This window comes from Phytophthora infestans, genomic scaffold (genome assembly GCF_000142945.1).
Source record: "Phytophthora infestans T30-4 supercont1.49 genomic scaffold, whole genome shotgun sequence".
NCBI lineage: Eukaryota > Oomycota > Peronosporomycetes > Peronosporales > Peronosporaceae > Phytophthora > Phytophthora infestans.
In genome coordinates this window covers 511,430-526,932 of record NW_003303710.1, presented here as the reverse complement: position 1 = coordinate 526,932, position 15,503 = coordinate 511,430, and the positions used below count along the sequence as shown (strand labels likewise).

Here is a 15,503-nt window from a genome sequence, read left to right as displayed (position 1 = left end):
TCTTACGGTCAAGCTCTAAAGCAGCCGTAGTGATGGTTGGCTTTAAAACTGACGATTATTTACTCTAGTATTTCACTGTGACACAGACAAAGCCGATCGAGATGGAGAACTGCAAAGGGTCGCAGTTGTTTGAAGTCGATAGAGTGAAATCAAAATTTTATTCTTGCTGCCGATAGCCTCGTCCAGATCGTGCGTCTCATCGACCTGCAGCATGTGACGCTAAATTAATGCGCTCAGCAGTGCCAACACACCACATCAAGCTTGCCGTCACTCTCACGGACTCCATCTCCTTCACTGTTGATTAGTAATACTTCAGCTAGTCGTGGTGGATTTATACCGACTACGCAATTTTTGAAAAACATAATATCGTACTAGCTTTTACGTGGATTTAGTTTATATTTAATAATATCATTTTGTCAAAGAAGAACATATTAGGGAGAGTCAAACTTGGCTTTTGGCTGGCAAAATATGGCTGGTCGGTGCACCAAATAATGACGGAAATCGTTTCAAAATATAACATGGGTACACTCCAAAACATATCATGCCCCCAACGTTGGCAACCCCGTCTTGCGGTTCAAGAAAACTTGACATCCTGGGTGGAAAGGCAACATGTCGACCATCACTCTGCATTCCGCACTGCCAGTGCGGCACTAAGCAAAGCATGCCAAGGTCGAGCGAGAGAGAGCAGTTCATCATGGAGATAATCGACCTCCAAGCAGTCCTGATACTAGAAGAGGAGGACGACGAAGACCTCGGCTTTGGCACCCTGGGGCCCGGATTGTTGGAAATCTCCGAAGAGACTCCTACTGAAGAGCTAGCAGAATTGCTTCAGCTAGTCGTTGGCCATCGACTCCTTGTACCAAGAGAGCGACTCCCCTTAAGCATTGATTTCGCGTACAACGTCTTCCGTTGGCTTCCTGATGAGGACTTCAAGCAGCAGACAAGGACTACGCGCAGCACATTCTCCAAGATCCTCGCGGCGATTGAGAATAACAACTTTTTTTTAGCAACTTAAGCAACAATTCTCAAGCTCCTGTGTGGCTACAACTCGCGGTTGCACTTGACAGACTAGGAGCTAACGGGAATGGAGCCTCTCTCGGTCGCACAAGAAAGTTGTGGGGGCTTGGAAAAGGAACTGTCGCTCTTTACACATCCCGAGTCATTATTGCCCTCAACGATCTTCGTGACGGGTTCGTAGTGTGGCAAGATGCAACAGACCGAAAGCAAATATCACGTCGTATGGAAGCCGAAGGATTTCCTGACTGTGTGGGGTTTATTGACGGTACTACGATCCCGTTATCGCAAAAGCCCGCTGTGGATGGCGAGTGCTACTTTGATCGAAAACACAGATACCGTGTGAGCGCACAAGTAGTATGCGACGATCGCCGCCGAATTATTTCGTTTTACAGTGGATGGCCTGGATCATGCTCAGATAGCACAGTGTACCGAGAGATGCAACTTTCAAATGACTGAGAGAAACGACTCTTTTTCAGTCCGGAGGAGTATCTGATAGCCGACTCTGCGTACCCAGCTGACTTCACACACAATACAATTTTACCATCGTACAGAACGAGTAGTCTTGGAAGCGAAAAAGATGATTTCAACAAGTGCGTTGCTCATGTGCGTGTGGTAAATGAGCATACGATCGGTGCGCTGAAGGGGCGATGGTCTTCACTTAGGGAGCTACGAGTGCAGATACGGCAGAACGAAGATATGAATCGAGTGCTACTGTGGCTTTCTGCCTGCGTAGTACTGCACAACATGGTGCTGTTGTTTGGCGATGACTGGCCTAGTGATGGCGAAAGCTCCGGCAGTGATTCAGATAGTGAGAACTCGGATAGTGATGATGAAGACCCGTATACGTTTCGGCGGCGAATTAAAGTGAAAGCCATCGCTCGTGGACGTACACCTGGTGGAATACTGAGAAGAGGCTAGCTGTTTTTCATCAATGCTACGGTAGGAGAGTTGAAGGCACTTAGCTAGTAAAAAATTGAAATTAACCGTAAGCAATACTTATGAACGCATGTACCACTAACACTTAAAAGAACTGAAAACTAACGAGCGTCATAGGCACCTTGCTTTCGAAATGGGCTTGATGGTGGCGGCTACAGTCCAGTTTGATAGAGGCCCATAGGCGTCTTGATTTCATCCGGAGTCTTCTGTGCTGCCACCAGTGACATAAACATATCATGACGACGCACAGCTCGGCGCCCCTTCAGTTCTTAAGTGCGAAGCGGTTGGTTATGTTCCTGCTGGGCTTTGTTTGCGTTTCGCTGCTCCTTCCGCATTTTTTCGTCCAGCTCCAGCTTTTTCTTCATGTAATTGATTTTGGCCTCTCCATGTTTTTGTATAAGCAAAGGATAGTGACGCTCTGCTCTCGTGAGCAGTCATTCGCTTTGGCTTTTCCGTGTCGATAGAGTCCGAGCTGCCGGAACTTGAACGTTTCTTCTTCTTCTGTGGGTTCGTTTTGTCAGAGTTGGTATCTGGGGCTTGTGACTTTCTCTTTGATAGCTTCGAGCGCGATCTACCGCGCTGGGAAGAGGCTTCCGGAAGCGCAGTTGGCTCCGTACTGATAGAGACTACTAGATGTGGACCGCTTTGGCCGATAGCAGGAGCGTCTGTTCGTTGCTTTGGTTGCCGTGGGGAGTGGTCCAGCGCGGCGTTGCCAAGTAGAGTTAGCATGAAAGGCACGGAGAGTAACTCATCCTCTTCTCCTGTAGTCCGTAATGTAAGTAGTGTGTTGAGAACGACGTGGAGTGTGACTGGGGAGCACTTGTGATGACGGCTCCCGCCAGTGCAAACTGCTCCTGAGCTCTGTTAGGTACAAGAGCAAATTGAAGACTGATGGCAACATTGCCTTGTCGGACCATTTTTTTATTATAGGAAATGCCATGTGATCCCTGGGATCTGAGGTAGGTGATTTTTGAAATTACAGGTCATGGCGCCAAAATATCACAGAAATCGTGCCAAAATATTACATGGGTACACGCTAAAATATGACAGGCAAAAACGCAAAGTTTGACTCCCCCTATTATGTGATTTTTATATTAGCTGCTCTGCCAGGTAATATTATCACTATTGATATATTAATTTTACCGATTTGGAGCTACCATTATCACTTCGAAGTACAAAGTCACTTACATCGAGGTAGTATTATAGAAAGCTCAATACTTCTTCAGGAATGGACTCGTGGGTCGAGGCTGCAGCTCAGCGTCTGCGCCGCAATTTTGCAAGTGACCGGTCGCTATCCGTGTATGAGTCGCTGTCAGCTCACTTACTGGATGCAGCTACAGGCGGCGCGCTGTTCTTGGGCGGAGTCTCGGCGGCGCAAGTGGCTCAGAAGCTGCTCCACGTCGGCTCTGCCTCTGGCTTCCTGTTGCCTCAGGCAGTGGGGACCGCCGCTGTGGCCTCGTCATCTGTCCTGGCCCTGCACTTTGCTTCCATTCCACGCGACGTGTACCAGGAACTGTCAGCGCAGAGTCGACGCGTTAATGAGCGAAGTTGGCTCGTACTCGGTGTGCACAACCTGCAGCCACCCACAGCCTGGAGACAGCTACAGAGTAAAATGCAGGAGCGCTGGGCGGACCTCCCGCAGGCTCCGTATCAGGTGTACATGGCTATGGGACTGCTGTGCTTCAAGCTGCTGGGCGGTCGCATGAGTTCACTGGCACCCTCGCCCTTCGCCAATCTTGGAGCTTTTCATCTCAAGAAGGCGTCGCTACCGGCTACGATCGAGTACGCCACGAGTGTGGAGAGAGGCATCATCCGGGAGTTCGGACGACTCTTTGGCTGCCACACGTGTGGCGTCAAGCGTGGAGTGCGGTACCACGCAGACCACATGCCCCCCAAATTGTAGGCTATCGTCCGCCAGCGTGCCATGGGTTCAGGCTGACTTTATGTGAATTATTTCTTTGCTGCTAGGGTGGCCAAGCACACAGATGAACAATTAGTGCGCAGACTTCTGGGCCGGAAGACGACTTTCCGCTTTTACCCGCAATGCGAACCGTGCTCGAACCAGCAGGGAACTGTCGTGAAACAGTGGAAATCGACGCTCAAGTTGCATTTAGTGTCATTCCGCGCGTACCATGCTACTGGTATGTGGCTAATACTCCTTTGCACCGGAGGTCTCTATGTCGGTGGGTCAAATTTTCACGAGACGTCCGAGGTGCCTGCTCCGATGGATGACAAAGCTCACTTCAAAACCTTCTCGTCTTCAGATTTCTCGCTGTTGGTGTCATTACGCGAGCGAGAGCGAAAGTTACGTCGTAAACGAGTCAGACTGAGCGACCCAAGTCAGATTGCTGCTATTGACAACGAGTTGGAGGCGCTATCTGAGTGCAAATTGGCCGTTAAAGCCGACATAAAACAGGTGAATTAACTAGTCAACGCTCTTACCTCGATTTCGACATCGACTCAAGTAATAGTTAACTTGGAATCTATCCGGTGCCCTACCCTCAATTCTTTGGCGTCTGACGCCTTTTCTTCTATGAAAACTTTTGCGTTTTCAATGCGTCTGTGCACACACGAATTCGTTTTACCTCGGGCGACTTTTCCATTCAAACTACTGCCATTTTGGGGAGTACTTGTAAGCACTACTACTTACGAATTTGTTGGCGTGAAACGCACAGAAAAAAACACATACCGTGAAACACAATAAATACTGGAGCCGCGACGCGTGAGCATTGCTGCCCAAGTCGCCCAAACACGCATTAATAAACCGACACGGATAATAAATGCTGGTGAAACCAGGGGTTAATGGTAACTCCAAAATCGGTGAAGCTAATACTGTATACCGGTAGTGATAATATCACCTGGTAGACCAGCTAATATGAAAAATATTACCTAATATTATCTTCTTGGACACAATGTTATTGTTAAATACTAGCCGAGCGCCGCCGCTACGCGGCGATAGTTAAGGTTTTATTTAAGTTGTTTGCCTTCCCGCCTCCGCTTCGCTTCGGGTAGATAATTATTCCAAAAAGTATGAGTCCCTATGTGCCCAAATCGACTTCTTTAATCTCATAAATCTGGGCTTAGTTTAGATCATTCGCTATACAATGCTGAGTTCCCAGTAAGCCGTGCAATTACTACTACAAAAACCTAAGCCCCTAGCATCATACTTACAATGTAAAAAAAGATTATTCTACATGTAGTGATCTTGACACAGTATCTTTATTATTGTTGGCTATCACTGTCAGAATTACCTGCACTTCAAATAGCATTTAAACAAACGCTTCACAACACGTTTAGTTTAGCGTCGTGCTCGATATCACGGACCATTCCTGAGCCGCTATGAAACTTAGCTCACACGATAGTAATAGTTTGTCCAGATTGCACTACTTACCCACTTGTACTGCCTATTTCAGTTTGTAAGTAACTAAAGATTGTTCACTTCTCATATCAAACTCAATAAAATCTAAGAAAATATTCAAATTCTACTAATTTTAATGTATGTAGCGCTCATTTTGTGCTGATTCAGAATTAGTACTCGAATCTGTGCCAGTTATGATTGAAACATTTTAATATTGTGTCGCAAGACGCCCTGTCGACGGTAGTGTTTTTTATTTAATAATTTAACGATGATTCCAGGATTATTGGACGTCATTTAGGCTCCGAGTTTATTAACGTTTCTATATGGGGTCTACTTAACCAACAATAATTCACACCTCTCGTGTTTTATTGTTGTATTGCTGCTCCATTTAAAATATTATCCTACGCCCCTGTCGGCGACACATCCGCCAGCTAAGTAGTATCGGATTTTGCTGTCTAAACAACTCGTAGAAAACAATGGTTTACACCAGTAACACAAATGAGTTCGCTTTATTCAATATCCATCTTTATGGATCAAGTGACTTAGCACAGCGTTGTTCTTACGACCAGCTTCTGTTGTACATGTACTACTATTTGGCAGCTCGGTCGGTTACCTCACATTCATTTTTTTTTTTAATATTTGTACAACAAAGCAATTGTAGTTATTCTTTTAGTCATTGTTTCTTGCACAAACTATTAAGAATATAGTATTACGTTTATTAATAGTATGGCCTCGAAAACACGCATTTTTACGTGTACGCTAAGCACCATCTAGGTCTTTAGGGCTATTTCATTAGAGAATAAGTAGCACTCAAATATTTAAAGCAACATGCAATATTAAATAGTAAATATAACACTTCGTAGTATTAAAACGATGCCGCCTTCGGATAATGGATAGTATTGTGCAAATCGCCATATGTGCTCTGTGAACCACATGGATTTACTGATGTAAGCTACATAATTCCGTTTTAACCAATCGAAGCCGCCTTCGCTCCGCTCGGCAGCCAATGGGAAGGCTCAAAAATCTGAGCGTTTCGTGTGACGGACGGACGGACACCGTGCTAGCATTGATAGTTTAGGACTAGCCGGCCGCCGCCGCTGCGCGGCGGAGTGACATGGTTTGTTGAAGATGAGGTGGCCGCAAAGTTAAGTGCTCTTGGTTTCGCGTGCTTTGTGAGCGTCGTTCACCCCAGTAGGTCATGACTTCGTGAGCTTAACCACTTAACATTCTGTAGTATCATGTGGACCCGTATAATATCGTGGTTTTAGTACGCTTCCGTTACCCCGTACTACAGATTGGATGTCATGTTCTTCAATGGCCCCCGCTGTTCCGTGTCCTTCCTGGCTTTGTGGTCTTTCTGCTCACCGGTGGTTCATGCTGCTTAGTGGCTATGCGCCGTTTATTTTGGGTTCATGCTGTTTAGTATGGCTGGTTTTGTGGCTGCTAACTATTTCCGGTTCGCTTACGTGGTTTTGTGGTAGCTGGTCTTTCGTGGCCGTTGGCCTCCCATCGCCGGTACTCTAGCCGAAGATGGCTATTCCGTGGTTTGGTGCCCCCACGCAGTCATGTTGTTCCGTCGCCCGTGTAGCATGCTCTCCTGGTGTGGCTCCATCGACCGCGCTATCACGCAATCGTGCAATCGCGGTATCGTAATGCTGTCTATGGTACTGCGCTCGTGTAGTGCATCTGCGTTGTCCGTGTTATTTTGTTTTACAATGGCATCGTGCTCCATAGTGTGCAATCGTGGTCACCCCAAGCGCCCCCCCCTGTATATCGTGGCTGGTCCGCCGACCGTGCAATCGAGTTCTAATCTACTACTGACTTCCGTGGCTCGGTAAGCTCAGGTTCTACACTGGTATCGTGCTCCGAGGCTCGCTGATCTTCCGTCTATAACTTCTTTGGCTGCGTTTTCTACAATGATTTAGTGGTTGGGTCACCGTCCATGCTATCGTGGTATCTCTGGTGTCGCGGCTGGTCTGTCGTCTGGGCGATCGTTAGCTACCGTGCTATCGTGCTGTGGGTCTCCCTGAGCTCCGGTTCTACCCTAATATCGTGTTCCAAAGCTCGGTGGTTTCCCGCTTATGCTCTCCCGTGGCTTTGTGGTTAATCTGTCGACCGTGCTTCCTACTCTACCGTGGTGGGAGAACTCCGTGCACTCACACAGCTACGTAGTCTACCGTGACTGTGAACGTGCGCTCTCTTCCGTGGCCCGTGTTTTTCGTAACGTTGGGGTGTCATTATTTCAGCTCTCGCCCACTTCCGTCATTTCGTGCCGCTCCGTGTGTTTCATGACTGCGTGCTCTTCCTGCTTCGCATGAAATATCGTGGCCTAATTTTTCATCGTCCGTGGCCTTCCGTATTTGAAGTTGTTGCGTCTATCGCATCGTAAACATAGTCTGACTCGGTGCTCCTCCGTGTTTCGTGTGCTTGTTTATCCACGTGCCTCCGCGCTGTTTAAATCGCAAACGCTGTTTCCATTTTGTTTGATGTACGCTACATATCGTGTTGGAAAGTGCGCACAATCTCTTAAGGTCGCACACTACGCGTGCTAATACCAAGGAATATGATCCCTTTTTTTCGGCGGCGGAGTGGTGTACATGGTTATGTGGGGTCGGATTGTGCGATGATGGAAGCCATTATCTTCACATTTTAAATGTTTTCAAATCTTTAATATAAGTTATAAACTGTGTGTTATTTTATCTAACGCAAATATAACACTATGTTTTAAGGTATTTAGTATAAGTTGTAAAATGCGTTTTTTTCTTCTAGCGCTACTAAATTTGTTTTGTGTATTACTACTACAAACGTCTGCAAACAACAATATGAAAAATATTAAGAATAGTACAAAGCAAAACAGTACTTAGGTAAACGTACCACGAAAGTACTATGAAGCTAAAACAAATCGTATTATGACCAATAAGTACTAAAGGTCCAATTTAAGCTAAATTTAGGTCATCAGGGCCTACTAATTTTTTCAACAGCTCCTACGACGATATAGTACGTGTGTGCTCATTCGCTCCTTCTACTAATGCCAGCTAACGCTCACACAGGCAGCGCCCTTTGCGTGGAGTGACGGTCCGCGGTTGAAAATGAGAGCTTTCAAGTATGATGTGTAGACCACGTACAATGTGTACTTCACATAATGCGATTTTAGCCAATTGCGGCCGCCTTCGCTGCGCTCGGCAGCCAGTAGAATGCGCGTATTTGCGTTACATTTATTAACCCTATTCATGGCTAAAAGTGCAATTTCTGCCGGGTCAAGCCGAGTCACAAAGATAGGTGTAGTCGAAAGGATGGGACATTATAGTACTGAACAGGTGGAGTGTAGCCCTGCGTGGGGAAATGTTCATACTAACAATCAGGCTCGTAACGGACGGACTGACGGACCCAGACCACACTCCACTAGATGGGGTAGACTAGTCGGCCGACGCCGCTACGCGGCGGAGTGACATGGTTTGTTGGAGATGAGGTGGCCGCAAATTTAAGTGCTTCTTGGTGTCGCGTGCTTTCTGAGCGTCGTTCACCCCAGTATATCGTGGCTTCGTGAACTTAATCACTTACCATTCCGTAGTTTCATGTGGACCCGTATAATATCGTGGTTTTAGTACGCTTCCGTTACCCCGTACTACAGATTGGATGTCATGTTCTTCAATGGCCTTCGCTGTTCCGTGTCCTTCCTGGCTTTGTGGTCTTTCTGCTCACCGGTGGTTCATGCTGCTTAGTGGCTATGCGCCGTTTATTTTGGGTTCATGCTGTTTAGTATGGCTGGTTTTGTGGCTGCTAACTATTTCCGGTTCGCTTACGTGGTTTTGTGGTAGCTGGTCTTTCGTGGCCGTTGGCCTCCCATCGCCGGTACTCTAGCCGAAGATGGCTATTCCGTGGTTTGGTGCCCCCACGCAGTCATGTTGTTCCGTCGCCCGAGTATCGTGCTCTCCGGGCGAGGTTTTATCAACCGCTTTATCACGCTATCGTGCAATCCGTTGTGGCTCTGCTATTTATACTATTGTGCTCGCGTAGTGTCTCTGCGTTACCCGTACTTTCGTGCTCTACAATGGCGTCGTGCTCTGAGGTGTGCAATCGTGGTCTCCCGAAGCATTTCCCCGCTATTTGTGGCTGGCCCGCCGTCCGTGTCATCATGTTATAATGTACTATTGTCCCTCGAGGCTAGGTGATTTCAGGCTCTACACTGGTACCGTGCTCCCTGGTTAGGTGATTTCGCGTGGCAGCGTGTTCTCTCATGGTTTAGTGGTTAATCCACCGTCCGCTGTCGTTTTATGGTGTGGTGTTGAGGTTGGTCGGTCGTCCAAGCTATCGTGAGCTACCGTAGTATCGTGTGCCGTGGCTCGGTGAGCTCCGGGCTGCCCTGGTATCGTACTCCAATGTTCAGTGATTTCCCGCTTATGCTCTCCCGTGGCTTCGTAGTTGGTCTGTCGACCGTGCTTCGTGGTAACCGTGGTGGGAGAACTCCTTTCTGTGCATTCGCACAACAACGTGGCCTTCCGTGACTGTGAACGTGGGCTCTCTTCCGTGGCCCGTGCTTTTTCGGCATGTTGGCGTGTCATTATTTAAGCTCTCCCTCGCTGTCGTCTCTTCGTGCCGCTTCGTATATTTTGGTGGTTCGTGCTTCGCACTAAATTTCGTGGTCTATTCTTTTATCGTCCGTGGCAATCCGTATTTCAAGATGTTCCTTCTATCGAATTATGTACATAGTCTAATTCGGTGCTCCTCCCTATTTCGTGTTCTTTTTATAATCACGTGCCTCTGTGCTAACTTAATCACAAACACGGCTCCCAGAGCCCTGAATGTATGCTACGGGTCATGTTGGAACATTCTCCAGGTGTCGCACAAACACGCAAATACAAAGGAAGACGTCCTTTTTCCGCAGCGGCGGAGTGGTGTGGGTGGGTGTAGAGAACCCACTATATCCACATTTTAAAAGTTTCTAGTAGCTAACATTAATTATAAAATATGTATCTAACAAAAATATATTAGCTACTTGTACTATTAATATAAAAATTGCAAGCAAAAATATGAAAATAATAAACTCTAATATTATGCAAAACAATTGTGTAAGTAAAACTATTATAAAAGTACTACGAATCTCAAAATATCTTATTTGCTAGCTATAAGTACTAACATGACTATTTGAGACGAAATATGCGTCACCAGGTCATACAAATTCTTTCACCAGCTCATAAGAACATATTACATGTGTGTGCACGTTGGCGAAGCCTACCAATACAAACTAACCCGCACACACGCAGCGCCCTTTGCGAGAAGCAGCCCGGAAAATGAGAGCAAAATGAAATTTGAACGGTGCATTTAAGTACGATGTGTCGATCACATATAATGTGTACACCACATAATGCGATTTAAGCCAATTGGGGCCGCTTTAGCTGCGCTCGGCAGCCAGTAGAACGCGCGTATTAGCGTGAGTTTAATTAACCCTAGCCTGTTACGGACGAAATGACGGACGCAGACCAGACTCCACTAGGGGGATAAGACTAGCCGGCCGCCGCCGCTACGCGGCGGAGTGGCACGGTTTATTAGAGATGGGGTGGCCGCAAATTTAGTGCTTTTAGTTTCGCGTGCTTTGTGAGCGTCGTTCACCCCAGTAGGTCATGACTTCGTGAGCTTAACCACTTACCATTCTGTAGTATCATGTGGACCCGAAAAATATTGTGTGTTGCTACGCTTCCGTTACCCCGTACTACAGGTTGGATGTCATGTTCTTCAATGGCCGGCGCTCTTCCGTGATCTTCCTGGCTTCGTGGCTCCCTGTTCACCCGCGGCACACGCTGCTGTGTGGTTACGCTCTCACTCTTTTGGGCTCACTCTCTTTAGTACGGTCTCTTTAGTGGCTGCTACATATTCTCTGTTCTCAAACGTTTACGTGAGTTGCACCGGCTTCGTGGTATATATTCTTTCATGGGCGCTGGCCTCCCATCGCCAGTACTCTAGACTAAGGGTACTATTCCATGGATTGGTGCCTCCACGCAGTCTTGTTGTTCCGTCGCCCGTGTAGCGTGCTCTCCTGGTGTGGCTCCATCGACCGGGTCATCATGCTATCGTGCAATCGCGGTGTAGTAATGCTGTCTATGGTATTGTGCTCGCGTAGTGCATCTGCGTTGTCCGTGTTATCGTGTTTTACAATGGCATCGTGCTCCATAGTGTGCGATCGTGGTCACCCCAAGCGCCCCCCCTGTATATCGTGGCTGGTCCGCCGACCGTGCAATCGAGTTCTAATCTACTACTGACTTCCGTGGCTCGGTAAGCTCAGGTTCTACACTGGTATCGTGCTCCGAGGCTCGGTGATCTTCCGTCTATAACTTCTTTGGCTGCGTTTTCTACAATGATTTAGTGGTTGGGTCACCGTCCATGCTATCGTGGTATCTCTGGTGTCGCGGCTGGTCTGTCGTCTGTGTTATCGTTAGCTACCGTAGTGGCGCGCTCCGTGGATCGGTGAGCTCCTTTTCTACCCAGGCATCGTTCTCCAAAGATTGATGATTTCCCGTTTCTGGCCTCTCGCGGGCTCAGGTTTGGTCGGTTGACAGAGCTCCACGTTTAACCGTGGTCTCGTTAGAACATTGTTTATGTGCACTCTCACCGGTACGTGCTCTACCGTGGTCTCGTGAGAGAATTGTTTCTGAGCACTTTCGTGTTCTACCGTGGCTTCGAACGTCCGTGCTCTTCCGTAACCCGTGCTTTTCAGCATGCTGGGATGTCAATATTTTAGCCTTCTTCCGTGGTATTTAAGCTCCCGTCATGATCTTGTCCTTCCAATTTTTATGGCTGCGTGCTCTCCCGTGGTTCGTCTCTTTCTGAATAGCTCGTGGCTTTTGTTTTTTTCGTGCCCACCCGTGCTCCGCTTCCACCCCAGCGTGTACATTGTCTAGTTCAATATCGTTCCGTGTTTCGTGTTCTTACCTGGGTTCGTGTTCTTCAGTGGCCCCGCGTCAACTCGATCACCCAGTGCGCTTGATGTACGCTACGTAACGTGTTGGAAAGTGCACCAACTATCTTATTTCGCACATTACACGCGCGAATACAAGCCAATTATCACAGCTAAGGGAATACGCTGTTTCCTCGCGGTGGCGGAGTGGTGTGGGTGGGTGTGAGGACGCCACTATAGTCACATTTAAAACGTTTCTAATAATTATTATTAAAAAGCTGTGTACTTTATCTAACACTGATATAATAATTACGTGTACTACTACTAAAGCGTTTCTACTTCAAAATATTAGTAATAACGCTTTTATATTTATCTAGATTTAATACATGTATGTGAGTGTACTACTATTACAAATAGCTGCAAGCAAAAATATGAAAGATATATAGAGTAGCATTTTTAAATCATTATTACAAAAGTACTACGAAGCTTAAAAATGGTTGAATCCAATAAGTACTAAAGTTCAAGTTTAAGCCGAAATATATGTCACCAGGGCCTTAAAAAAATTAGCAGCTCCTACGACGATATTATACGTGTGTGCACATTGGCACCTTCTACCAATGCTAACTAATGTGCACACAGGGAGCGCCCTTTTCGTCGAAAGTAGCTCCGCGGGAGCAAAATGAAATTTGAACGGTGCTTTTAAGTACGAGGTGTAGACCACATACAATGTGTACACCACATAATGTCGATTTTAGCCAATTGGGGCCGCCTTCGCTGCGCTCGGCAGCCAGTAGAATGCGCGTATTTTTGTTACATTTATTAACCCTATTCATGGCTAAAAGTGCAATTTTAGCATAGTCAAGCCGAGTCACAACGATAGATGCAGTCGAAAGGATGGAACCTTATAGTACCGAACGGGTGGAGTATAGCCATGCGTACGGAAAGGTTCATGCTAACAAACAGGCCCGTTACGGACGGACTGACGGACAGACACCAGACTCCACTAGATAGGGTAGACTAGTCGGCCGCCGCCGCTACGCGGCGGAGGTGGCAGGGTTTAGCCCCAGGGGAAATGGGCTCTCGCCTTCGCTGCGCTCCGACGTAAACATGTTTTATGTAAATGGGATGTATTAAATGCATATGATATTGATCATTCCTACTCCGAACCCAATATCTGCCTGTAGACAATGTTCTGGGTGTAGACCCCATCCTACTCTGTCAGCTTTGGGTACTCGACCAGCGCCTTGAATCTTGATCTTGAAGTAACTCGCGACATCGCAACGTACAGCTGCCCGTGGGAGAAGCAAGGCGTAGCAAGATACAGCCCCAAGTGCTGCACCGTTTGTCCTTGCGCCTTGTTAATGGGAATCGCAAAGGCCGGTTGAACAGGAAACTGCTTGCGTCTCAATGAAACGGAAAGCTCCGAATGTCTCGGTCACTGATGAAAACAATGCGGGGAATCAACACATGTTGCCCTTGTCGCTCACCTGTCATGATAGTGGCGTGGATGACATGTGGCTTGAGCGCCACGATTCGAAGCCGTGTTCCGTTGCACAGCCCTAGATCTGGATTCAGGTTCCGCATCATCATAATAGGCATTCCTACCTTGAGAGTCAGCTTGTGGGGAGGCATTCCACTGATATTAATCGAGTGGAATACCTCCTGCTCGAAGAAATTACCGTCACCGTCGTCTTGTACAGACTCGGAAGACATGTATTCCCGCGCCTGTCCAGTTAGTCGATCGGTCACCGCTTCATTGATGCGGTGCACGATTGCGTTCGTGGTCGTGAGGATCGTTCGGTTAGCGAAATACTCGTCGGTAGCAACCTCGGGGTTATTGATCTCGCCATACATCTCGTCAATGATCCGATTCATGCCTCTTGGAATAACGCCAGGACGGACGAATTTCCTGGTCCTCGTCCTCTGGCACAGGTGGATTATCAATCAGCATATCGCGCGGGATCTTCATGTAATCGCTTCCTAGGGAAGGGTTTACATTATGCCTCCCCTCCCCGACTTGCAGCAGAAACTCGGAGAACGCAGCCATTTCCTCAGCAGTGTCTGCAGTATCAGCAGTGCGCACTCGCATGTTTTCCGTGAGGCGGAACGTCTGGAATTGGGGCCACAGCCTAGACGACTTGAGGCAAGCGTCAATTGTCTCGACGGGTGTTCCATTCTTTACGACGGGGAGAATCTGGCGGAAATATTCCGAAAGTACAAACACTTTCCCCCAAAAGGATCGGTATCGTTGTCAAGTATGTCCCGCAGTGTTCTGTCTACTGCCTCGAATGCGTGGCGATGGACCATTGGTGCTTCGTCCCAAATTATCAAACTTGCATGCTTGATCAACTCCTGAATATGGGAGTTCTTCCTGATACCGCACGTCGAGCTCTCGTTTAATTTCAAAGGGATCTTGAATGTAGAATGAGCTGTCCTACCTCCCATAAGTAAGGGCGAGGCAATACCGCTAGACGCCACAGCGATGGCGATTTTCCCCGAGAGTCTGACTTTGGCCAGTATGTTTCGAAGCAGTGTAGATTTTCCAGTACCACCCGGGCCATCGACAAAAAAATAGTTCCTTGTCTTCCTTCGGGCTTTCAACCGCTTCAACAGTCTGGTCGTAAACCACTCGCTGTCCTTCGTTCAGCTGGTCTTCTGTATTTACAATCGCCTCCAAAGCTGATGCATCGTATCCAGTGAGCTCGCGTCGTAGTAATCCGTTTTGGCGAAGCGCTTCACGAATCAATGTTGGGAACGACCCCAACTGAGGAAGTTCGTCGAAGTCAGCTACCGCATACCCACTCGATTGAAGTAGTTCTTGAATGCTCATCAGCGTTTCAAATTCGACCAACGCCGACTTGAAGGGGTCCATCAAAGCCAGATGTTTACGTGCAAAGTCTTGGGAAAGATCCGCGAAGAACCGATCCCATAGAACACCAACATTTGCTGGAGCTGAATACACCAGAATGGTGACGAAGGGCTGCCGTAGTTGAAACGGCATTTGGAACTCAGCCGCTTCTCTCAAACACGAAACCCACTCGTTGTCATTCTCCAAGTAGCCAGACTCCCGCGCCGCAATTCGAAATGTGGGGCAGACAATCCCGTTATCCGTTCTCAAGTCTTCAAACGACGTTAGGCCTCTACGCTGACAGAGCAGTAGCCGAAGATAGAACCGCTCCATATCTCGAGGAGACACGTGAATCATGCGACCAACCGCAGCTTGATACTGTTTCCGGCGAGCCCACCTTTTCGGTTGCCCTTTCTCCGGCGCTTTCCAGCAGAACTCTTTAGGGATGTCCT

The 15,503-nt window shown here is 47.6% G+C and overlaps 2 protein-coding genes across 2 annotated transcripts; both read left to right on the top strand.

Annotated features, from left to right (window-relative positions):
• Positions 1-541: 541 nt before the first annotated feature.
• PITG_16789 (uncharacterized protein) lies at positions 542-1,212 on the top strand (the record flags this gene model as incomplete). Its single annotated transcript, XM_002897064.1, has 1 exon — positions 542-1,212. One exon carries the CDS (start codon positions 542-544, stop codon positions 1,013-1,015), a length of 474 nt encoding a protein of 157 aa, XP_002897110.1.
• A 1,969-nt stretch (positions 1,213-3,181) lies between these two features.
• Positions 3,182-4,378, top strand: PITG_16788 (uncharacterized protein; the record flags this gene model as incomplete). Its single annotated transcript, XM_002897063.1, has 3 exons — positions 3,182-3,852; positions 3,922-4,158; positions 4,285-4,378. 3 exons carry the CDS (start codon positions 3,182-3,184, stop codon positions 4,376-4,378), a joined length of 1,002 nt encoding a protein of 333 aa, XP_002897109.1.
• Positions 4,379-15,503: the final 11,125 nt, after the last annotated feature.